Here is a 26160-nt window from a genome sequence, read left to right on the forward strand (position 1 = left end):
GAGACGAGAACGAGACGAAACGAAACGAAACGAAACGAAACGAAACGAGACGTCTATCACTTAACACTTCCCCCCGACCCACCCCCCTCCCCGCGCCCCGCTATAGGCTGTCTAGACTCCCCGGGGGGTGAAACGTTTGATACCGCTATTGTGTTAATTGATTATACCAACAAATTTATTCAAACTAACGTTTAGCATTCGAATTTAGTTTTGGTACCACCGAGGAGAAATTTCGTTGTATTTGAAAATAGACAAAATTTCGAGAGGTAAAAGAAAGAAAGAAAGAAAGAAAGAAAAAATAATAGCAAGCGTACGATAATTAGGATCGCTATCGATCGGTTAAATGTTAAAACCTTGATGTCCCTTTAAAATTCTTGACGTTGCTGAAGTTGGAAGGGGAAAGAAAAAGAAAAAGAAAAAGAAAAAAAGAAGGAAGAAGAAAAAAAAGTAAAGGGCTATGCAAGGTTGCTTACCATTCACGTTAGAATTCACGAATGCTCAGGACTACAATATTAATCGTATTTCGCGAATGCTAGCGGCATAACAACTAGTTCTTCTTTTCCTGCATTGTGAATTGGTATAGGTTAAGAGTAAAGAAGAGAAGAGTAAAGAAGAGAAGAGAAGAGAAGAGAACGTGGTATCACCGTTACTTAGAATGCGATTGGGAAAAGGGAAAGAGGTTAAAAGAGAAATAGGAAGAGTAAAAGTAAAGGGATGAAGATAAAGGAAGGTGAAGTTGGTTGGCTGGTTGGTTGGTTAGCGAGGTTGTTGGCGAACGCGCGGGTCAGGGGTCGTGTACCAATGGGGGGGTTCGACTGGTTGGTTGGTGGTGGTTGTACCGTGTACCCAACCTAATAACCACGATCAGCCGTCGCTTATGTGTAGCTAATATATCAAATTATGACGACGTGCTTTGAATGACAAACCACCGGAGCTGCAGGCACAGAAAGAGCGGCTTGTACAACCGCTGTGGTTACCCTCAATACCCAGTCGTCGTCGTCGTCGTCGTATCTTTGAGAGAGAGAGAGAGAGAGAGAGAGAGAGATGCCGAACATCATCGAGAGATGGTTGCTTCGTAAAGTGCCAAAATAGATTAGCCTTTGGTTAGAGAAAATTATTCCCGTTTTGCTTCGACAAACGGCGAACAATCTTTCCTTAATGATAAGCAATTAACGTCTTTTCAATTGAATTTGTTTATCGATAAAATGGATACTGATTTAAACCTGTGTGTACATATCGAGCTGTCAAGAATGAATATATACGAGTTTCAGAAGCCTATAGATATTCGTATAATTAAAGATAAGCTATATGGGTATATATAAAGTATGTTTTTTTCTCTTGCAAATTATAAATTACTACGTTTAACTATTATTTTGTTTTTTTGTTGTTTTCTTTTCTTTTTTTTTTTTTTACTTCGCTTAAACGAAGTCAACGGGTTAAAAACTTGACAATATATTATAATATTCGCTATACGATTCAAGAAACTCGCGTATAAATTCATTAAACGATAGAAAAGGTCTAAGGTTAGATGAAGAGTACTAAGACGTATACTTACTTAACCTCGCTTAATTAATCGTCGTCTATCAAAGATGTTGCAAATATCTACGGCAAGCTACGAATTTCTAATTTGTAACTATACTCGGAAGATCGGAGACCTAAGACACGTCGTCGCGAGAGAACGCGCGTATGAATTATGTAATAAATTAGCAAATCAAAGAGGCATTCACTGTGATTAATGTCTGAATATTCCAGACAATTTCCACATCTCGCGGACTCCCTCAAAGATTCCTCAGCTAACGAGATCCCTTCTCTGGTCCTACGTCCTTCTCCCTTCTTACCCCCACTTCTTCTTCTTCTTCTTCTTCATCTTCATCTCAGTCGACTAGTTTCCTTCCTTCCTTCCTTCTTCCTTCCTTCCTCTACTGATTCGGAATTCGTTCCACGTCTAGTTTACTTCCATTTCTCCGTTTTTCACTACGACAACTAGTGACAAATTTTACCTGAGAGAATTTCAACAGTTAGTTTAGTTGAACTAAAATTCACTAACAAATGACTAATCTACGAAATCTATTTTACCTTATAATATACGTTAGGTATATTACACAGATAGGTACTGTTATTATGGGGAAACGAGCTACCCCAGCTATATAGGAGAAAGTTATAAATTTGTAAAAGCCGCGATATATAGAGTATCACGCACGAGTATCGCGCGAAATGCATCACGCTAATACGACATCGATCGAATCCCCCCCCTTCCTCACTCCAGCTCCGTTTTCTAGACTGGTGTTTATGCTGTTTCCTCCTTCCTCTAACCCTCCATCCATCTATTCATCCAACCATCCATCCATCCATCCATCCATCCATCCGATTTCGTTAAATCGAAGAAAATAAATGCGAGATCATTGAGAATGTTGGAAAGTGTACATCACAATTTGGTTTAAACGAAACAATCTTCTGTTTTAATCGAACAAAACAAACTTTAGATCTCTTATTCGATATTATATTATTTCTTTTTTTTTTATTACTCCTTTATTTCATGACAACGTGTAATAAGGATCGACAATGATAAGTGGAATGTGCATTAAATAAATTATACCGGAGCCGTCGTCATTAAATGCGACTCTCTTTCAATATTTCATTCCGGTCAAGTCAATTTTGAAACAATTAATTAATAAATAATTATCAAACAGACAATTCTCTCTATCTCTCTCTCTCTGTGTTATTGTTTATTATAAAAGTATTGAGCGCGGAATGGATTACATTAAGCAAAATAATAAATTAATATCTTTAATTTTGGCCCCGCCACCAGCCCCCACCCACTCCCTCCCCCCCGTTGGAAACGAAATCAAACAATTCCATTCGGATTGTTATTTCTATCCCGTGGAGCGTAAAAAGAGAGAGAGAAGGCGGATGATAGGGGCACGGAGGGGGGGGGATAAAGAGGAAGTGGAAAAACAAACAAAGTGAGCCGTAGAGTTCGAACTATAACCGAGCCCGCTGTGGATTAATTGGGTAATTTGATTTCGTCTGATAGAAAGACAAGGGTGGTGGGGTGGAAGAAGAAGGAGGAAGGGGGGAAGGGGGATACGGGAAAAGAACTCGGAATCTATCATGGCGTCGATAAATCAAAGATTTACATCCGAGTCAAACCCTACCTACTTTTACCTTTTCCACCTTTAACCATCTACCTGCTACCTCTCTCCCACCAGGAGTCGCTTTCAGTGCACCGCGCATAGCTCGTACCATGCTGTTTCGTACTTAATTAGAAGCTTCTGCATGCAACTACGGGGCGGGCATGCATGTACGTGCGTTTCATTATCCGCCATACTACATACAAGTACAAATACCAGTCCTCCTCCTGGTTCTATACCTCGTTCGATTAGCCACAAAAACGGAGCACCTTGTATTCTAGTAGACTTCCCTTCCCTCCCCTCCCCCCGCCCCTCTCTTCCCATTCTATCCTATCCCATCCCCCGGTTTTCCCTCATCTCGTTCTCTCTGTCATTCTTTTCTTTTTTTTTTCTTCCCTTTCCATCGTTTTCTCATTTTGTTTTCTTTTTATTGTTTTTTTGCCCCCCCCTTTTGAAAATCTTGTCAAGATTGGGCCAATCGAAAATATTGTTACCGTTGTGTTTGTTTCGAATACCATTGTCAGAGATAGAAGAAAAATAGTAAACGAAGTGGTTTTAAAAATTGCCACCGCTATACCAATACCCCCCCTACGACCTTTTTAATCTTTAAATTTAATTCCCTTAAAAGCAGTCCCCGTTTCGTCCCAACCCCACCACCACCTCCCAGCCCCCTCTTTCCTTTTCTCTCACTCTCCACCCACGTCAGTATGCGTTTGTGTGTGTATACGTGTGTGTGGTTTATCGATCTTCACGTTTCCATCTTACGCGGGAAGAAAAGCTTTATATTACTTTTTCTTTTTCTTTTTCTATCCATAAAATCCATCGTCGTGTATCATCGTTTTCAAATTAGAGATAACTAAATGTTCACCCCCCACTCCCACCCGTACCCACCTTATTAATCAAACCACCGAAAGAATATAATTCATTTGTTGTTCTTTATTTCATAAATATAAAGGAAAAACGTAGTTGGGGTATTCGCGCACGAGGCGAGTAATCTGGGTTGCGAGGACCCATTGTCGTCTTGAGAAAGAAATTAATTAATTAATTAATTAATTAATTCAGAGAGCGTCGATAGAGCGAAAGGGTCTTGTAGGTCGGGTGGCGCAGGATAACGCAGGATCATGAACTGATTAAGGAAGAGTCACTCGCCCGTTCATATACCCGTTCGCATGTTCCCCGAGTGATGCAAAATCTGTCTCATTAACAATCTAATTAATAATCCAATTACGTAGCAAGATCCGTGCCTGGCATATTTTCATGGTAACGGGAAAACAATTCTCCCTGTCGTTTCCCTTTCCTTCTTCTCCCCCCTCCTCCTCCTTCTCTTTCCCCAGCCACCCCTTTTCTACAAACTCTCGTTATATACTAGAAGCTTTAGTGAGAAAAGAGAGTGAGTTAGAGTAAGTGAGAGAAAAATAGAGAGTGAGTAAGAGAGTGAGAGTGAGTGAGACAAAGCTACTGTCCCCCCAACCCCCAGGAATTTAATAAGCAATTGCCAGGGATGAAACAAGACGCATCTGTGTTCCAACCTTGTGTGTTAGAGAGAGAAAGAGAGAGAAGACTAAAGGTGCAACGTAGAGGCAACGTCAAATGCGCATGCGTTGTAAAAGAAAAAGAGAATGAGAGAGTGAGAGAGAGAGAGAGATGCAATGCGGGGCTTTGATGGAGTGGAGGAAAATAGGAGGGACACGAGCGGATACACAATATTTCCAATAAATTATGTTTGCATTGCTCGACTTCCTCTGCCTCGTCCCACTTTGTCAATCCTTTTTTTCTTCTTCTTTCATTCTTTCTTTCTTCCTTTTTTGTTTTTGTTTTTCCTTTTCTTTTCTTTTTTTCTTTTACTTTTACTACTACTTTTTCTTCTTCTTCTTCTTCTTCTTTTTCTTCTTACGACGAGGAGAAAACAAAAGGGACATAGGATACTTTTTATCGTGCTATCGTTTAAACGGAATTAATGAGGGAAGAAGCATTCGTGTTGAAAAATCAGCATAATAATCGTTTCCATCTTTTAAAAAAAAAAAAAAAAAAAAAGAAACAAAAAAAGGAAATGAAGTAACGAGGTAGGAGTGAAATAATACCGAAACTTCTAATGAATATTAAACCGATGAAAATTTAATATTTCGTTGGATTTAATTACGATTGATTATTAATCGTAGTTGCTCTTTTCTTTTTTTTTTTTCATAAATTGAATCCACCAACTAGTTGTGATTAACTTGAAACTGAAAAAAAGGAAAAGAAAAAGAAAACGAAAAAAAAAAACTGTTTTCATGCAACGAGATTTAATCCGATAGCAGAATAGTGTTGCGTTTCTATCATTCGTTTCGTTCGTTTTTTCTAGAAAGTGTATCACCGATAGCTCTTAATTGGATTTCCATCGAGCGAAAATTGTGACTCTGTTGGTAGAATAAACGAAGAGAAAAAGAAAAAGAGAGGTGGATGAGGAGGGGAGGGGAGGGGAGAGAAGAGCGGGCTAGCTGAGGGGGTGGGCGAGGAAAGAAGAAGCAAGATATATCCAGGATACGTCGTCGTACCTCTGAGATTGCTCTTTTGTGGTTAGTGCTTGATGGATGTTCCTAACTTTAGCGATGAAAGAGAGAGAGAAAGAAAGTAAACTAGGAAGGAAGGAAGAAAGTATTGCAGCTGAGTTTGCATTCTTGACGAATATGAATATTTCGGAAAAATAAAACGATTTTATTTTACTACTGCAAACAGGATATGTAGAATAGAAAAAGGATATATGTGTGTGTGTGTATATATATATTGATATATATATATGATATATATATATATATATCCATGTATTTTGCATAACCCCTGACTGCTGTCCTTTTATTTCCCCTCTCCTCTTCCTCAAACTAAAATCAAATAAATCGAAAACCGCAGTACCGTAGGTAGGAGGAAGTGCAACGGGTTAGTAGAGTCTGTTTGGTTCCTGATCGATGATCCAATAAATCAGTAAACCGCAAAAGTCGCGAACTGCGTTTTGACAAATTCGATAAACCTTTACCCTAACTCTTCCTCTCTCTCTTTCTATTTGGTTGTCTATGTATATACCGCTCGTTTTATATGAAAGTAGTGGCCTCTCGCAAGGCACAGAAGACTCGTCTCGAAAGCGTCACGCCACAGGTGGTTGCGAAGTGTCTCGTTTTGTAGAGAGCCCACCTCCGAATTTGCAGCTCATCGATTATATTGGAATCGAGTACTTTTTGTATTGAAAGTTGTTCCCTATTAAATTTGCCCTTGCTTTACCGATAGAAGAAGAAGACGACGAACGAACGACGACGTCGACGACGACGACTATTATATATTTCGTCTCGCTAAGAAATACGATTAACGAAAAGAAATTAGATAAATACGTTGTTAACATTTTGATGCTTTAATTTGATCCGAACGAATATCATAACGGGGGATGGATAATCGAATGTAAATTCTACGACACTATGATTACAATAATAATGATAATAAAAATTTGTGGAAAAATTATAAATCGTAATAAACTAGTAGTAGACACTTGAGATAGAATAAAATGTAAAGAGAAGAAAAAAAAGAAAAACTCGAGTGTCTGCTGTGTAATTGTAAAGCAAAGAGTGCGTGGAAGCGAAGGAAAGGTAGGAAAGGTAGAATATGAGAAAAAGAGGACACGTTTGGACGAGATTGAGGATGGAAAGAAACAGAGAATTGAACGAAGAACTGCTGGGCAGCGTACACGACTAGGTGAAAAGGCATTAACGGCCTCTTAACATGCAGATTGCCCCTTAAAGACTTCGAGGAGTTCCCCGAACCCTAATAGGACGATTATTTAATGCCTCGTCGAGAAGCCTCCGTTATTCCACGTATCACGCGTGCCGTTGCACAAGAAATTATATAGCCCTTTCTATTCGTTATCGTATAAACCGTCTCTACAAAATACCTATTTTCAATTCTCAATTTTCACCTAAATTGAGGACACTTTCATTCGATGTATAATAACTCAGAGGATTACCAAATTTTAAATAATACATCATAAACTTATTCGAGATCCGTTTCATCATTTTTGATCCTTTCCAAATTGAATAAATGAATATATATTTTTCTACTATATATTATAATCCTCAAAATTAATTTTGTTTCGTACCGCTAATAGAACATTAATTTTCAAAATTACGCAATCCTTTTTTATTTATTCTCTTTTTTTCTTTTTTTTTTTCATTTTCTTTTCTTTTCTGCTCAATTCATTCCAACCATATCCATTTTAAAATTGAATTTACGACGGCCATCAATTCTTTATCTCACTTCATCGAACGAACATCTCCATCAGTAAATTTTTATTGGCAAAAAGGAGGACAACTTCTTATCTCTGTTGAATCGGGGGAACTCAATTTCGGCGCCGCTATCGGGGACAAGGCTATCGATTTTCTGAAACTGCTTCCGAATAGGACCTTCGAGTAATAGAAGGAGAAGGAAACGAAAAAGGAAAAGAAAAAAAAAGAAAAAAGAAAAAAAAAGGATAAAGGAATATAACGGGAGGCGAGTAATAATTCGAAAGCAAAGCCGCATGAAGAAAAATAAAAAAAAAAGGGTGGGGGGGGGTTTCTGGAAGAACAACAGCGGACATCGGTTAGATCATCTCGTTCTACTCGCGGCGATCGGAATAATTCCATATAAATGAATACTTTGTGGATAGTAAAAAAGGAATAGGAAAGACAGAGAAAGAGTGTATGTGTATAGGATAGGGGGGGAGAAGGGGGAGGGGGGAGCATGAAAAAGGAACCAACGATCGAACAAGAGTGCGGAACCGAAATTAATAGACACGGTTCTTCCTCGAAAATATTTTCACGAAGCAAAGTGAAAGCGAACGAAGGCAAAAGAGAGAAAGGATAGATAGAGAGAGAGAGAGAGAATGAGCATGTTCCAAAAACCGGCGGTTGTGGTGGCAAGCCAAAGAGGAGAGAGAAAGGAGAAGGAGAAGAAGAGGTCCGATCGCACTTAATAGCACGAAATTATGCCGAAATTGGATTTTAATTTAGCGGCCTCGAGGCAAATGTATTCAAATTAGCTCGAAGGAAATAACGAGGGCCTCCTCTTCCTCCTCCTTCTCCTCCTCCTTCTCCTCCTCCTCCTCTGCCAGGGCCCGCAGGGTTAAATAAATTTCCTTTCTGTTAATGATTATGTAGATTGAACGACATTTCTTTTCGTGCACGGCGATACGTCGCCTCGTGTCGCGTCGTTTTCGTTAACGTTCACGAAAGACAGAAAGAAAAGGAAAAAAGAAATAAAGAAAAAGAAAAAAAAGAAATTAGAAGGAGAAAGAGAGAGAGAGAGGACAGGACAGGGTAGAAGGCCAATGAAGAAGGGTGCTGTAGGGAGGGTAGGGGGGGAGTTGCACGAAACCGAATTAAGGATAATTGCCTCGCGAAAGAGGAAGACCGAAGAAAAGGTTGAACAAGGGTGAAACGTGGGAAGAGGGAAGAGGAGAGCCAATCATTGGTGTACCTCGTCGCAGGAATCAATTTTCGAGGACGTGGCATGCCAGCAGATTTTTACGATTTCTCTTCTGCTGACCATCACCAGTAATAACGATAGTATCTATCTTTCTGTCCTTCTCTCTCTCTCTCTTCCTTCTTTTTCGTCCTTTTTCTTTTTTTGAATTCTTTATTTCTTCCTCTCTACCAACAACACACACACACAAATAAGCAAGCGCGCGAGCGTGCGATTTGCATTGGTAATCATTTGATTTATGTTTTCGATGCGATTACATTTTCAAACCTTTAATGTTTATCTCATGCAAAGTATCCTTTTTGTTTTTTGAAAATAAATAAATATATTTAAATTTGTTAAAATAGAAATAATCAACGGTTTAGGTTTAAACCTATTATTTCTATAACATAAGTGTATATACGAGCCTCGTAAAATCAATATTGTCAAGATCGTTAATACATAGAATTAGTTGTTTAGTTTTCCTAGTTCGTGAGATTAATGCGGAATAAACGGCTCCTTCTGTCGCATCGATAGTCGCGTGCCAAGCAAGCCGAGGATAAAAGAGATGGAAAAGGAAAAACAGGTTGTGGCTGGCGTGACGCGTACTCGACCTTTGACCGACTTGCAGCACAAAGTGTCGTGAGATATCGATTTAGGAAGACTCGCGAGATCTCGCAATGGCTAAAGATTTTAATGAAATGTTCGGGGAATGTTTTTTTTTAAGAATTCTTGTCAATTAATCAATTCTTTCTTTCTTTCATTATCAAACAAACCAGTTTATATTGAATAATATATCATTATCATTATGTGTAAAAACTTAAACATTTAATGATTATAATAATGGAGAGATGAACTTTGATGTTTGAAAAGTTTTAATAAATTTCCAAAGCTTTTCCATTAATACGTGTAAATGTATACGCTCGTTCGTGTGTGAACGTGGATGTGTGCGAAGGAGGGTATAAACTGGGGAAACAATATCTGCGAACTGTATTCTATCTGTTGATTTATTTTATCTGCACTCTCTGTGTGTCATTTTCGCAACACAACCTAACAAAATCTGTTGATATGAAAACAGTGCGATCATCAAATATTTTATAGAGACAATTAACCAATTTTACAATATGTATATCTTTACAATCAAATAACCCGATCACAAAATTCACGTTATTATCGATATATTTCCCTACATTGTTCCTACATTTTCGATTCGAGAAAATTTTGCGAACAATGCTGAGTTTAAACGAGTAGTATAACGATCCCGGAAGGAAAGCAAAAACGAACGTACATACGAACGAACGAACGAAAGAACGAAAGAACGAACGAACGAACGAACGAACGAAAGAAGAAAAGAAAAGAAAAGAAAAGAAAAAAAAGATCAACAAAAAGTGCAAGAGAGAGAGAGAGAGAAAAAGTGAGGACGCGAGAGAAAGAGAAGGTGTAAAATTCGTAACCAGAAAGTGTCGAGCGAGAAACGTGTTGCGTTAAAGGCATAGGCTGCGATAAAAAAAAAAAAAAAAAAGAAAAGGTTAAAAGGGTGTGATACTAGGCACAGTTAAAGAGCAAGAGAGAAAGAGATAGAAAGAGAGGAGAAGGGGGGGTGAGATACACGCATACGTAGAAAACAGAAGATCGTGAAAGAAAGAGTAGAGAAACGTCCTTTGAATCAGACGTAAGCGAAGGTTCGTAGGAAAACGCCAGTGGAGTGTGCACGAAGAGAGAGGTAGGATGTCGAGGAGGAGATGCTGGAAGGGGAAAAGAGGGAAAGGTGGGCAAGTGGTAGGAGGCAGGAGGAGAGAGGGTGGTACTACTCCTACCTACCTACCTGCCAGCAGGCAAAAGAAAACGAGCGTGCGGAGGGCGCGACATCGGCCGCTGCAAATTGCAATTTTGTTGTGAGATCATTATAAAATACATAATGCCGAGTCGCCTACTACCCCCCACCCTTCCGCCCGTCATCCCCCTGCTTCTTCTTCTTCTTCTTTTACTTCTTCTTCGTCGTCTTCGTCGTCTTCGTCGTCTTCGTCGTCTTCGTCGTCTTCGTCGTCTTCTTCTTCTTCGCCCATCGTTTCTCATCCTCCTGGCATTGCCACACCAGCCGCAGAATCCACCCTCTACCTCTTCCCTCTACTTTTCCCTCTCTCTCTCTCTCTGTCTCTCTCTCTCTCTCTCCAGCACCTTCAACTGGCAGGCATCCTCCGGCTGCTGCACGACGACGGAGTTTGTACGAGAAGAGAGGAGGAGGAGGCACCGTCTCGTTAAAAGTTTCTAGCGACGCGTATTCTTAATAGTCTGCGCGCGGACACGCCGTCATTAAAATTATAACCAACCTCCTATGCCACCTACTACCACCTCTCTCTCTCTCTCTCTTTTCAACACCCACCCACCCCCCCATCAGCTCTACCCCATCTCATTCTCCTCGTCCTTCTCTAACCATCACACTCCTTCTTTCCAACCGGCCACCCAACCATCCTGTTTCGCAGCTTCCGCGTTTTCGCATTTTCCATCCCCTTTCACTCGCTTGCAACGACAACCCGGGCAACCCGTTCCTTCCTCCTCCACCTCCGCCTCCTCCTCCCTCCCCATTTCTCCTCCTATTCCTACTCCCTTAACGCACACTCGCTGAATGTATTCGTTTAATCGAGCTCTGATGAAATCAGGAGAATCCCCACGTTCAGACACGTCGTCGGATTCATCAATTATTATTGTAATTTTGATCGTTAGTTAGGATGATTCGTTAAGTCAGAATATTTTCTTTATTCTTCGTATCGCGTATTTTTTGCGTGTAATATATTTTTTGTTTCTTTTTTATTCTCGTAGAAATAATTATTCGATAAGTGAAGTTTTATTAAACGTAGTTATTAGAATTTCGTTTTATTTCTTCCGTTACTTACTCCTCGTACTTTTCAACATTCTTCTTCCTTGTATCGGATTAATTAATATTATCCGATCACCGGGGGAAGAACAACGTCTTGAAAAAAATGTGGAGATGGCTTAGTTAAAGAGAAAGAGAGAGAGAGAGAGAGAGAGAAAGAAGAACTAAAACTGCGAGGAAAACGGAGAAATACTTTCGATCCGTGGTCATAATGTAGGTTTAAACTTGTGAAAACTCGTAGTCTCGGTATACGCGCGTAAATACAGAGCTACCGGATAATATTAAATATGCATATTATATATATATAATCTATATAGAGGTGTATACTCGTATATATGTATTCTCGTGAATAAAGTAGCTGTAGAACCGGGGTTGAAGAAGAGAGAGGAGAGAAAAAGAGAGAAAGAGAGAGTGAGAGAGAGAAAACCCATGTCGGATATAATCGTCCGGTATTTAAGTAGTGAGTTTAGATACACCGGGTATATTTAAACGCGCTTATTATCATATAAATACAAGTTGGACGTTCAATTTACGCGGCCGAGTTCTCTCGCTCTTCCGAAGCCCAGGGTCTCCCTCAACCTTCTCCTTGCCCTATCCTACCTCGACCCTTACCCGTAGGAAAACCCACGCTTGCTAGCTAGCTAGCTGGCTAGCTCACGCTCGTGCGTAAGCGTCTCTACGTGTCGGCGGAGTTACAAAAGTTATTATTGTTATTACCGTACCGTTTCGAAACTTTTGTTGCTCATGTTCTACCTACCCACCCACTTACACCTACCTTACAACCCACTTTCCCTTCCTTTCTTCCTTCCTTCCTTCCTTCCTTCATTTACTTTGTTTCCTTTCTGTTTCCTTATCATCCACTTTCTTTATTTTTACTTTTTCTTTTTTAAGATCTAATCGCAACGTTCTCATTAGCGTTAAATTTAATTAATTGAATCAAGTTACGATACGATAAAGTATATCGAACACTTTATAGGATTCATTCTAATATTTACTTTGAAGTTCTTATTTCATTTCGAACAATACAATTTCCCTCCTTAAACTTTCATCAAAATATTTGCGAGTAACATCATAATATATACGGTAAAACAAACTCATTTATTATTACGTATTGGTAGTACTCTGTGATTCAGATATACTTTATTGTACTATTCTTCTGATAGAACGGACTTTAATAAGATTACTAAACAAGTAACTTTTAATCTGCTATCGCACGAAATGGATTATGTCTCGGCTGACTTATCGACGCTTTGTTCTTGTCCCTCAACTGTCCACCCTTTTAGTCACCCTTCTACTTTCTCGACATGTCCCGTCGAATACTACGATCTAGATTGCCACGGATAAGGATAAACTTTTTTAAGCAGTCAAAGTAAAACAATTGGATCAAAACAACTTTGATCAATTGTTTACATTGTTTTCTAATGTAATATAAACTCAATATAAAAAAAAATAAATTTATTTATTGATTTTTTTTTAATTAATATTCACACGCGTCGTACGATCTCGCGCGACTAAGAGAAAGTTTTTTTAATCAATCCATTTAGTTTTTTTCTGTTGTTTCTTCTTTTTATTAAATAAGTTTACGAACATATTTAAAAAATTACCTCCAATGGTATTTTAAAATCGTATCAACGTAAAAGAAATATATATATATATATATATACATAGGATTCGTGTCTCCGTTTAAAGAGAGGAGCCTAAACGCGCAAAAGTATTTCGGACATTAACCAACCGGGCTTAATCTTGCTGTACAAAATATCTTGCGAAATAAAAGCGCGTAAAACGAAACGTACCCAAATTGAAAATTCTCGAATAATTTAATATATTAATGGAAAGAGAAAGAGTGAGAGAGAAAGAGAGGGAGAGAGAGGGCTTTGAATACGGATGCCAACGGAAATTTATCGTTAACCCGAACAACTCTCGCGCGTGCTCGCTCGTTTGATTTTGCGCTAGCGAAATTTTTATGCGTGGCAACCTGAAACATCCAATTTCAAATTTCGCGAGTAATTTAATTCAACAATTTTCGCCCTGTGTTCGAGCCGGGGACGCGTGCGCGCGGCCAAGATAGAGAGAGAGCCTTTGGAAAATGTACCAAGCATGATCGAGAATTGAAAAATGCGAATGAGCGAGATCGAGAAAACCGTATCTTTGTAATTTCTTTTTTTTTATTTACTCACACCGGTCGTTCACGCTCGAATGAAGTCAAAGAAATTAACATTACTCGAAGAAGTTCGTATAATTATGATGATTACCCACGTACGATGATTGTTACCGTCTGAATGAAAATTGAGTTCCAAGATTTTCATCGCTATTTCCATCTTTCCTTTTTCTTCATATTTCGTATCTCGTTCTTCCTCTATTTCCAATAGTTTCTAACTTAAAACTTAATTCTTCCTTCTCCAGCCCCTCCCCCGCCCTGTATAATAATACACGTCGCGCTAGTTGATTATCATTTCGTAGCGAGCTGAAATAAGTGAGGAAAAAAAGAAAAAGAAAAAGAAAAAGAAAAAAGAAAGAAAGAGAGAGAGAAAAAAAAAGTCTTTTCTAATTTACGTAGAAACGAGGGACGAAACGAAAACGCGAGAATGTCGAAATGGCTGACTGCCGGTCGATATCTCGAATTATACATTCTCTTGTAGGAGGAGAACGGCCGGCTACCGTGTGTACTACGTATACCCAACGTTCACGCTCGCGAGAACGTGCCTTATAGATATATATATACATATACATAGATATTATATCAATGTATCAGGGTAATAACCCCCGCGCTATTATAAAGGCACCATTTGGTTTAATATTTAAACATCTTATTAATAACTCAGGGAATACAGAAAGAACCACCGTGCACGAGTGTCTCGTTTACGAATCGATTATCTTTACGGACTTTTCCCCCCTCCTCACCCCCAGCCCCATGATCCCCATCCCCTTGATCTATCCCTAAACCCCCATACCATGCCCATCCATCTATTTCGTGACTTTCGGTATTATCGACAATTTTTCTAACAAATTGTACAATAGAAAAAAGAAAAAGAAACGAAAGACATTGGCGATAGTTTTTCTTCTACGAATAAGAAGAAGAATTTACCATACATTTTTTATTGAGAATAAAATCATGACGATAATAAGAGTTATTTTATAGAAAAATATAGATACTTATAATATTTTTCAAGAGAGACCAACAACAACAAAAAAATAGGATCATCTTGTTATTATCATAGATAATGATCTTGATTTTTTTTCGTTAATCCTATTATACTCGATCAATGTCAAAAATTCAGTAAGGTACGGCGAGGTCTGTACGTGTCTGTCAGACTTTTACTACTACCATAGTGGTACGGTTGAATTAATTAGATACAGGATACAGGTATTTAAGTATTAAATTTGCCTCAGGGATATCAATCATTTCTAGAAGAAACTTAACATTTAATCGTATAATTATTCCGATGATCGACGAATATACATAAGATAGTTATAGTTTTCTATCGAGAAATAATTATTAATAGTATCGTAAACAACAACGACAACAACAACAACAAAATGATTATAATTAAACGTTACGAATAAGCCTTTATAACATAAACGTTATTTTTTAAGGAAAATTCTCGAACCAATTTATGTACTCAAGGCGGTCTGATGTTGGGAGTGGGGGAGGGGTAGGGGAAAGGGAGAGGAGGGTAAGGGTTAGGGGTTAAGATAGAAAAGAAAAACAAAATAAAAAGAGACTAGACTTTCCGTAAGGTAGGAACATAAAGGGCATCGTTTGATCCGGGCACACATGCTCCTACACTCTCTTTCTTTCTTCTCTTACCTTTTACACACACACACACACAAAGAGAGAAGCCATCGAAGGATCGAAAAGCCGCTGTCGGTCCAGCCACTCTCGTTCGAATTTTTCTTTTTCTCTTCCCGCGTATAATCGAACCCAGCGAGACCACCGCCTGGCATGGCAGATGTCCCAGACTATACTGACAATAATTGCCTGATTTCGTAAAACCTTTTCTATCTTTCTCCCATTCTCTCTCTCTCTCTCTCACACTCGCACTCTTTCTCGTTCATTTGCAGCAGCGAGATAGAAAATCAGAGAAAACGAGAAAGAAAGAGAGAGAGAGAGAGAAAGAGAGAAACCTGAATTCGACTTAATTAGTTCATTTAAATTAGCCGTTTCTTTCCTGGTAGAGTGAAGGAGGAAGAGGAGGAGGAAGAGGAGGAAAAGAAGGGGAGGGAGGGCAGAGAGTGAGAAAGACTGGCTCTTTGCCTGGACTGTCTCTCCCTCCCTTCCTCTTTCTCTATCTCTCTCTTTTTCTCATACAGAAAACTAGCTGTATAAGCTCCCTCACCTACTCGTGCTCGAGTAAACACTACCTTAAGACGGTGGATAAACGTTTCTCGTTGAAGCGAAAGAGAGAGAGAGAGAGAGAGAGAGAGAGAGAGAGAGAGAGAGAGAGAGAGAGAGATAAACAGGACGTCGAAGAATTTTCGAGTGTAAGGAAGAGGAGAAAGTAGTATAGTAATAGTATTCGTTTCTATACACGTGTGGGTGTACGTGTAGAATGTACGAAGAAAGGAACGACGAGTGCGCGCTCGCGCGCGCGCACGTGAACTCGTAGTGGCAGTCGTGACTGATCGATGCTCCTACTGCAGGGTTGCTTCGGTGTTGTAGGTTCAGGGGTAGTGGGCTTGACGTCGAGGAGAGAGGGAGGGATAGGGGGGAGGGCAAGGTGACGGGCCTGCGGGATGAGGTTAGACGAGGAAACAAAGCATGCAATCAAAACGTTAATTACATTAAAATGAGTCGAAGATTCGGGGGGGAGAAGGGGAGAAGGGGCCAATCGAACGAAGATGCGCCCCCAAGCTATGATGGCCTCGAACCGTGTAACGTAACGTAAAACGAGAAGCGTTGAAAACTACAATCATTTTACTTCCTTTTCTTTTTTCTTTTCCCTTTTTTCTTTTTTCTTCCTTCAACGACTCGAATTCGAATTAAGTGGGTCTCCGAACGAGCGAGTTATCTCGTGAGAAAGAATCGAAAAAGTGAGAGAGAGAGAGAGAGGGAGAGAGGGAGAGAGAGAGAACAGGAAACGATTAAAATCAATTTCTCGGTACGTCCGAGTTTCAAGTCGACTTCGTTTCGAGGTTCAATAATAATTAATCCGATCGACTCGACGATATATATATATATATATTTGTAGAAAATGTTGTTCGAATTCTCGTTCGGTTCGTAGCCATCGCTAGAAAGGGCCCGGCCCAATATCTCAGCTGACTTCTAATATGTGCGCGCGTTGTTCGATATATCCGGCCAAATTGCGCTCACGAGTTAATAGGAATTTTGATTGACTGAATTAAATGGATATTGGAAATGCGGCTTTTTATATCGATTAGCTTTATTAGAACCCGTCGCAACTCGACAACGGGACGATAGAAGAGAGGAGACGGAAGAAAAAAAGATCGAAGATAAATGGATACGAGGAGGGACGCACTCCTCGCTTGTTCGTTCGCATAGGGGTGAGGTGGGGTGGAGTGGGGTGGGGTGGGGATCGGGAAGGTAGTGAAAAAAGCTCACCGAAGCAATTTGTTGTTAAGTCGGAACTCATTTTCTAGAACGCACACTACCTAAAATATCTTAGCAGCACACTGAACTGTTCCTGCGGGCCACCTCATTACTGGACCTAGTCAATTTCAATTTAATTTGCCAGTCGACTATTTCTGTTTCGTGAAAGAGGGAGGTGGGAAAGATAGAAAGAGAGGATGGGTGTGTGAGGGGGAGAGAGAGAGAGAACGAAGAAACGTGTCGTCGTCATACGTTACGCCACGACTACGAACGATCGTTGTGTCGCTTTTTAATTAAAACTGGAAGCCTCACCGTACGAATTAATCGTTATTATCCGGAAAATTAAACTCGACTGGCTTAAAGACAATTGCGCGATACTCCCGTGTAAATACCGTAATATATACGAGTAACACCATCACTACACCTGCCAAATGCAACAAATTAAACTTTTATGCGAAACTAAAAATTAATCAAAGAATGTCTTTTTTTTTTAATTCTTTTTATAAAGAAAAAGGAAAAAGTAAAAGTTAAAACAAAATATATGGAAGAAAATTGTTCCTCCATTCCCTTGAATTGAATATTCCCAACAATTTTATCTCGAATTAAAAAACGTTTTATAATACTTGGTTTATTAAACGGAATAGTAAAGCGATTTGTACGACAAAATTTACACGAGTTGTCCCGTAGTTGTTACATTGCCTTCGACTGTGGTAGAACGGAAAAGAACACACCGATGTGAATCGGAAACTCCGCGGAGAAAACAACTTGCGGAAAGATTACAGGAATATTTTTGCATACGATTTCCTTTACCGAGTGTTATTGTCGAAGAAAATCATTTTTTATGATACGACGTGGCACAGTCTATATCCGTGACTATATATATTATTATAAATATTAATAATATATTATCTAATTTTACCATCATACTAATTCACATCGAATACTTAAAACATTAAATGATTCCTATATTAAAATTTTTGAAAAGATTGAAAATATAGATTAAGAACGAGTCGAATCTAAAATGGGATCAATAAAGTTACTTTTTTTTCCTCTCTCTCTCTCTTAATATCTGAATTATTGAAAAAGTCTCTTTGACATGAAACGATTCTACAAGTGTTGTAACCGACTCTCACCAACACCGATAATTCTAATAATTTTTCCTATTATTTTCAATAATTATCGTATTCTTTTGATCCCATTTTCCATCGTCTCCTCCTCGTTTCGTAATTCTTTAACGCTTTTTTAATGTATCTTCGTTAAACGTCAGATAAACTGATTATTGACTTAAGTAAGAGACGGCGGGAGGAAAGCTTTGTACATTATAAAAACAAGAAACGTCGAGTCGAGTCCATGCCATTCAATTTTCAGTGGCTCGCATCGTAATACGACTGGCACAAAGTTATAATTTCTCTCTCTCTCTCTCACTCTCTCTCTATCTTTTTCCTCCGGTTTTCAGACGACGGGGGATGATGCTAACAAGAGAGTAACAGGAAAAGAGAGAACGAGAGAGAGAGAGAGAGAGAGAAAGAGAGAAAAGCATAGGGACGCGCGAACGCGTCGGAATGAACGCATTTACAAACGCATTCTCCGCATGGGTGTGTGCATGTACGAGTAACACACACGCGATAGTTCGCGCGCGTACCTACTAATGAGTTAGACCACCTTACCCTCGCCACTTTAATTGTCTAAAGCGCAAATTGGGCGACTTTAATTAGCGTAATTATTTGGTTCGTTTGTCCGTTTATCCAAGATTCCTGGATCGACCGTGGCTGGTGCTTCCCTGCTTCGTTCGCTAACTCGTCTACTACCCTTCTACTCTACCCTTTCTCTCTCTCTCTCTCTCTCTTCTTTTCTCCTTCCACCCCTTCAGCCCCCACCCTCACCCCCATTGCTTTCTACAAACCTCTCGCCTTCGATCCGAGCTCTGTCTAAACAGATTCGTTAGTACTTCGTGCGACTACGTGCCCCATTGTTCGAACAGTCTTACGCTCCTTTTTGTTTTTTTAATTAACAAAACGTTAAACTCTTCCCCCCTCCTCCTCCTCCTCCTCCTCCTCCTCCAAGCTTGTCAACCTTATCATTGTTCCAACGTTCAACCTTGACAATTTCACCCTTATTCTCCCCTACTTATCTCTTGATTATAAATACTAATATTACTTTTGAATATTCGTGACTATTTCAGCAGACATATTATTAGAGATATTTGGTATCAATTGTAACTCTTTCATTCGATTTTATAATCGTAATATGTTGGACAAATTATTTTCTAGATTTTAATGCGTTTCCAAAGTGATCTGTAAGATCAACGAAAGAAGAAGATGGTAAAAAAATAAGTTAATAAATAAACTAATGTGTTTGAAAATAGCGGTTCAGTTAGGTCATACTCACCCGGTATATGTTCACCACGTGGCATAGGTATTGCAGACAGTCGGTTCGAACTAATTGGAATTATGTTCCGACTCTCCCGCATCACGTCCACTTTCCAGTCTAAAATCCCCCTCGCAACCCCTCGTAACCGACAGTTACTCTGCTCGTCATTGGACACAAGACTCATGTTCCTATTGTGAAATTTAATAATTCGCTATTCTCGATTTACTCGATCGACATGATTTTATTCGTTCACGCGCAATGTCCGTGCAAAGTAAACATTTTCTCTCTCTATTTATTTGTTATGCAATTAACGTGACGCGTTAATAATGATTTATACAAATAGAATTAAATATAAAAAGATATCCGAAGAGGATAATGAAAAAATAACTTTTCTTATTTTTCCACTTTATACCAAAAGTCAAGCTTTTTGTTTTTCTTTTTCTTCTTCCTTTTCTTCTCTCTCTTCTTCTTCTTCTTCCTCTTCTTTTTTTTTTAACTTTTATCTCGTAAAGTAGAATTTAGGTATATCTCTCAGTTAAGACGACAAGAACTCAGCGTTTCATTTATTACTATAACTGAAAATGATAGAGTATACCTTTCTACGTTCGCTAAAAAATTGAATGAGCGAAATACTGACCTATATCAAATTTAGGACAAAGGGGTAAGGTGCAAGCAAACTGCTAGATCTTAAAAGAAAAATTAAACGAAATGTTATCACCCATAGTAGATAGTAATAATTTTAATCTAACGACTAATTGAATTTCTAATATCTATTACTACTTAATATCTATGCGAATGACACGTTTAACGAGTGACACAATGGGTATTCATAATAAAAACGAATCTATTATAAATTTTAATTGAACTATTGTTATCAACCGTAGAAAGTCCTTGGCCGATTATTGATTTCACCTTATGATTATTTAATTAGATGAGAATGAAGAAAAAGAGAAAGAAATAAAAAACAAGAAGTGTTGGGGTGGGGAGGGGGGAAGAGGGGAGGGGGGGAAGGAGAAAAATAATATAAGAAAGATAAACTGTGAAAAATTGCATGAACCATATTCGCGTGGAAAAGGGGAACGTTAACCTGCCGTAATATTCTCTTTTATCTCCTCCTCCTCCTCATCCTCCTCTCCTTCTCCCACTCGCTTAAAATCCTCTTCTTCACTTTCTCTCTCTCTCTCTCTTTTCCTATTTCTCTCAACCTATCCCTTTCTCACCATCATCGCAGCTCGGAAACGAAGCGTATCGTGCTTCGTGAATACGCGCTTCTATCGTTTTTGCTTGACATTCTACTCCATCTACGGCGTACCAAGAGAGCTTGATAATTAACTGCGAACAAGTCGAATCATTAAAGATACATCGAGCAGCCGTAAAAGTAGAGAGAAAGAGAAAGAGAGAGAGAGAGAGAGAAAGAGAGAAGCTAACTGCTTGACGGTGGTACATCGAAGTATCTTCAAACTACGAAAGATCGATCGACCGATTTTGATATTACTCATTTTAACGAAAGTAAAAGATAAGTGTGTGTGAGAGAGAGAAAGAAATATATATATGTAAGTAAGGAAAAAGAGATCAACTGATAGGGACAAATAAAATAATAATAATAATAAAAAGAAAGAGAGAGAAAGAGGGAGATAGAGAAAACGTCCGAGGAAGAACATTTTAAAAAGAAACGAACGAACGAACGAACGAAATAAATAAATAAATAAATAAAACAAAAGAATCGAAGAAAGAATTGAAACGTCATTTTGCGAGCAATCATCGAGCTGCCAGCCAGTGGAGTGAGAGAGTAAAGAAGAGAAAGAGAGAGAGTGAGAGAGAGAGAGAGAGAGAGATCCCGCCAGTGCAGATCCCCGACAGATAAATTAGCAATTTAATTATAGAACTGTCAGGCGGTAATTAAATTAATAACGAGAAACCTCGAATCCAATCCGATCCGTCCTGGCAACCTTTCGCGCGCGTTCACTCTCGAGAGGTAGAAAGAGTAGAATAGTAGTCCATGCGTGGATATGAATGTAGAAACTTGGAGGGAACCAACCGGCCAGCCAGCCAACCAACCAGCTAGCTAGCTAGCTACGGGTCGTTTCAAAAGTACCTTCATGCCAACCTGTTACACTCGATGATGGCTAAAACCAGAGATTAAAACGACAATGAGATGTTGTTCTGCTTCTTCTGTCCCTTTCCTTTCCTTTCCTTGATTTAACTCGACTCGACTCGACTTTTTCTTCTTCTTTTCTCTTTTGTATATATTTTATGTTTTTTTATTTTGTCTTCTTTTATTCTTTCTCGTGTCTCCTCTCTCTCTCTCTCTCTCCTCGTTCTCCTCTTTTCCCGTTCCTCTGTGGTGTCCGGCAAGGAGGACGGACGATAATCTCGCGATCGAATATGGCGATAGGAACGTTCGACGAAGTTACGATCGAGTTTGAGGGAGAGAAAAATCATCGAGTGAGCCCCTTGAGTTAACGCTAATTGCGTATTTGAGATTTCAGGCTCGGAGGGATACGAGTTTCGTGCACGTATTCACTTAGGCGATAATAAATTATGGGGTTAATGGATTCGCTTCAGGGTTGGGCCGTGGAAGTAGCGCGCGTCGTGATTGTATGTATGTGTGTGTATGTGTGTATGTATGTGTGTGGGTGATAAAGACTCTCGTTTAAACTTTTTCACCGTAATTTTTGTGGAGTTTTATTGACGGTACTAAAGCTTGTAGTTACGTCGAGGTGTATGGGGCCGATTGAAAAAAATTAATAAAAACGAGAGAGGAGAGAAAGAGAGAGAGAGAGAGAGAGAGAAGAGAAAACAAGAATTTATACACAAAGAAATGATACTGCAATTTAATTGTCCCGTAAAAAAAAAAAGAGGAAGGGGGTAACAATTATTATAATCAATTAATTTATCCGAATTTCGAATCGATATAACGAGACAAATTATTAATGCCTGAGAGACTACTTTATAAAACAAAAGAAAAACAAAAAACAAATAAAAATAACGTATATAATAGTCTAAAAAGAGGGAGTATAAATTCAACGTACCGTTCCTCTTCGAAATCCAAAAGTAAACTGACTCGTTGTCATCTACGAAAGTCGATCAAATGTTCTTTTATATTGATTATTATTTATATGACTTTCCTAAGGTTATAATTCTATGTATACTATATATATATATATATATAAACTAAGAGAGTATACATATAGATTTAAAAGAAATCAAATATAAAAGGATAGTACATTCCAATAGATATAAATGTCTATATAACCATTGGAATTTCTTGAATAATGATAACCGTTAATGTAGGAAATGAAAAGGTTTCTTCATCTGACTTAATGAAAAGGAAAAAAGATGATGATGATGATGATGATGATGCGTTGATACGTGGTGGTGGTGGAACACCGTTGTGAAAACGTGTGCGTTCCCTTCGAATCTTGATTCGACATATCCGCGTATCGTTACATAGCTAATTGCTGCATAAACATCGGGCTTTACGAGGCCTCGCTATGCGCTCGGCAACCGCACCGCAAACATTGACTGCCATTAACTTGGACGCGAGAGAGGAGAGTGTGCGTATTGATGCGTTCGTATGGAAACCTGTGTTGTGTCTGTCACCCATGGAAGGAAGGCCGAACTCGCGTTTAAGACTACTGCCGTGTGCTGCCGTGTAACAGGACCGCCAGGTAATTAGCGGGAATGTTTCGGAAATTGCGCTCGGGTATTTCTCTTTTCCTTTTTTCTTCTTACTTTTATCTCCTTATTTTAGGATTGATTTTTTTTTTTCTTTTCTTTTTTTCTTTCTTTTCATACTAACCTTCGATTCATTGAGTTTTATCAACCTTTACGTGCACCTTTCTATGGACTCTCTCTCCTTTCTGAAAAAAGAAAAAGAAAAAAAGAGAAAAAATTATTAATAATTGCATCGTTTATTTTAAACGCACTGGTCGTTCGCCGATAGGTAGTACGTTTATCATTAATTTTAACTCATTTTCAACTGAATTAAATTTAATGAACGGAATTAACTACCGTCAACCGAACATTCATACCGATCGTAAAATAATTTTCTTCTTTTTTTTTTTTTTGTTTTCTTGGAATAACATTTTAAACAATACTTATACGTAGGAACTTGTCTCGGAAATATTCTCGTGACAATTTAATTGACATTTAAATATCTTTTATAATAATAAAAACGTAATTTTTTTTAACAATCGACCGTTTGCTTAGACACGATAGACTACTGACCGAAATTATAGTAATTCTTTTAGAAATGCGGCCTAAATGTCATTAAAAAATATTTCATCCTTTTTCTTTTTTTTTTTTCTTTCTTTTCTTCGCAATAATAAGCAAATAGTAGAATGATAAGCAGAATTTTCATTTTAATTATGTAGAAATGAATATCGTCTGCATTAAACACAAATCTCATTATAAAATGAAATAAAATATATTCGTAAATAACTATGTACTTAACCATTATTCTCAAAACTCCCATGAGATCCTTCAGTCTGTTCTCTCATTAATTAATTAAAGAGGAAACACGCATGCCGTATATAATAATATTAATATTAATTGGCTTTATTATTACGATTGAATAATTATCCAGAAAGAGAGACGCATCCAAGATATTATATATAACGTGTATCTAATTGACTTTAATAATATTCACCTAACAATTTACATTAATAAAGAAAATCAAGTAAACGCTTTTGTAAGTGTTTTACGTATTGAAAACATACATCACATACATCTTATACTAATTGTACATTCACTTCCTCGCATACACAGTGTTAACATATTCATCTCGTAAACTGACAAACATCATAGATCTATGCAAACGTCCAGTACCAATTGACAACCTGTTTCCACTATTTAAATTAAGAATAGCGGTAAATAAGCGACTGAAACATGAGAGTTATTGATGACAAGAGATTAGAATGAAAAATGATTGCTTTGCTAAGATCTATTGTTTATTGTCCCATGTTCCATTAAAACTCAATATTAAAGGAAAAGCGACAGCGTTATATCTTTCTCTCTCTCTCTCTCTCTCCAGGTAATATGAAACAAGACGATTCAACGAAAAGGTTTCATCTGCCTCCTTTATCCAGTCTCTCGCAATTTACGATATAATGACGAGCAGACTGGATTAGCAAATACTCGAAAGCGACGAGTATTATCTTTTCTTAGACACATCGGTGTTAGCTTTTATTTTAAAATGAAAAAAAAAAAGAAAAAATAAGTGTCTAAAATGATTGAAATCATCGTTCGAACTATCCATTAAGGAAAATCACTGAACACGTTTATATGCATTTACGTATCGTAATCGTTAAAAGAAATCTTTGCTAGAGATTGATGCAACTTGAAAATTGATTTTCCGTTTCTCTGGCCTAACTGTTCTAGCATTAACGTATAAACGTAGGAAATATATAGAAAGCGAAGATGAAGAGAAAAAGAGAGAGAAAATGGTTGGGGTACTTGTTGGTAGGAGGATAAGAAGAGAACGGAGTCGTTATCTACTCAGGACCGTTACTTCGTACGAGAACCGTGCTGCACGCCGATAGAAACGCGCCGTGCACTCCAGTCCCGAGTTATCTGGCCAGACTGCCAATTAAAAGGCGCATTTACAACACCTTATTATATCGATGTGCTCGTTTGCCCTGGCGGGAGATAGGACGAGAGAGGACTGCCGAGGAAACGATAGAAAGAGAACGAGGAAAAAAAAGAAATAAAGAAAGGAGGAGAGAGAGAGAGAGAGGAAGAATGAAAGGGAGAGAAACGTAGATGGGAGTAAAAAAGAGAACGATAGAAGAACACTAGAAAGGGACGACCTACGACACGTTTAAGAGCGAGACAGTCAAGAGAATGATGGAAAAAAGAAAGAAAAAGAGAGAGAACATGTATATATATATACATCCTACTATGTATACATATATGTATACCTGCATACAGAGAATTCTGCATGAGCTATACAGCAGCCGTCGCTAGCCTAACCTCATTTAGTTAGAAAGTGTTTGTACGCGGCGAGACTGGCGCAAGATTTAATTGGAAACGCGTCATATTTATCGTCGACTTGCGCTGAGACGGCTCGAAGAACGTCATCCCCGGGGCTCCCTGGGTTCGCTCTAATTGGGCGCCCGTTTCCTCGTTCGATTCCTCTACTATCAGGATTTGTCGACGATGCAACCAAGCGTACACACTACGACGATACTACACACCGATCTTCGGAATCTGTTCTTCTATCTGCTGAACATTATCCCGAGAATGTGTTTATCAAGTCAAGTAATCCTTAGAAAACTACGTCTTTAATTATGGCAAATTCAACTTAATTGAAATGATCGAGCCAATTAAACATATCTTTCTGGGTAACATGAAAATAATAAAACTGATATAGTCTCTGACATGTTTTACAACGACACGATTGACATTTCTAATACTCGATGAAAAAAAGAAACAAACTTATTGTCGATAATAATTGGTATTAACAATTTACAATATTATTTCTTCGTTGTTTCAGAATATTTGGCAATACTGGTGCCTGTGCAGGTTGCGGCAGTCCGATACCTGCCAATGAAATGGTCATGAGGACGGGTGGATCGGTGTTTCATCTAAAGTGCTTCACCTGCAGCAAATGCGGTGGACAGCTTGTTTCGGGCGACAGGTGAGATAGGAAGCCATTGTTGTTGCTTTATTTCAGATAGGAAGGACTACAAATTATCCTGTCCATTAGGTAGAACAAAAAAAAAGCTAAAAGCGATGGTACATTCCAGTAATCAAACTATTCGGCTATTCGAGCTTGC

General features: G+C 38.6%; 1 protein-coding gene and 1 long non-coding RNA gene across 2 annotated transcripts in view; one reads left to right on the top strand and one right to left on the bottom strand.

Moving 5' to 3' along the window:
* LOC122525927 (LIM/homeobox protein Lhx8-like) overlaps positions 1-26160 on the top strand; it is a gene marked incomplete at its 5' end in the record, with an annotated part of 50403 nt that overhangs the window by 20980 nt on the left and 3263 nt on the right. The window contains one exon of the mRNA XM_043648970.1: positions 25878-26021. Coding sequence (XP_043504905.1) covers positions 25878-26021 — 144 coding nt within the window. The remainder of the gene's footprint in view (positions 1-25877; positions 26022-26160) is intronic.
* LOC122525902 lies at positions 1915-22440 on the bottom strand. The gene is made up of 3 exons (XR_006305911.1): positions 22414-22440; positions 19400-19569; positions 1915-2000 (listed from the first exon to the last, which is right to left on the bottom strand). It is a non-coding gene; the product is annotated as an uncharacterized LOC122525902 (long non-coding RNA).

The sequence above is a fragment of the Polistes fuscatus genome, unplaced genomic scaffold (assembly GCF_010416935.1).
Source record: "Polistes fuscatus isolate 324 unplaced genomic scaffold, CU_Pfus_HIC Scaffold10, whole genome shotgun sequence".
Lineage (NCBI taxonomy): Eukaryota > Metazoa > Arthropoda > Insecta > Hymenoptera > Vespidae > Polistes > Polistes fuscatus.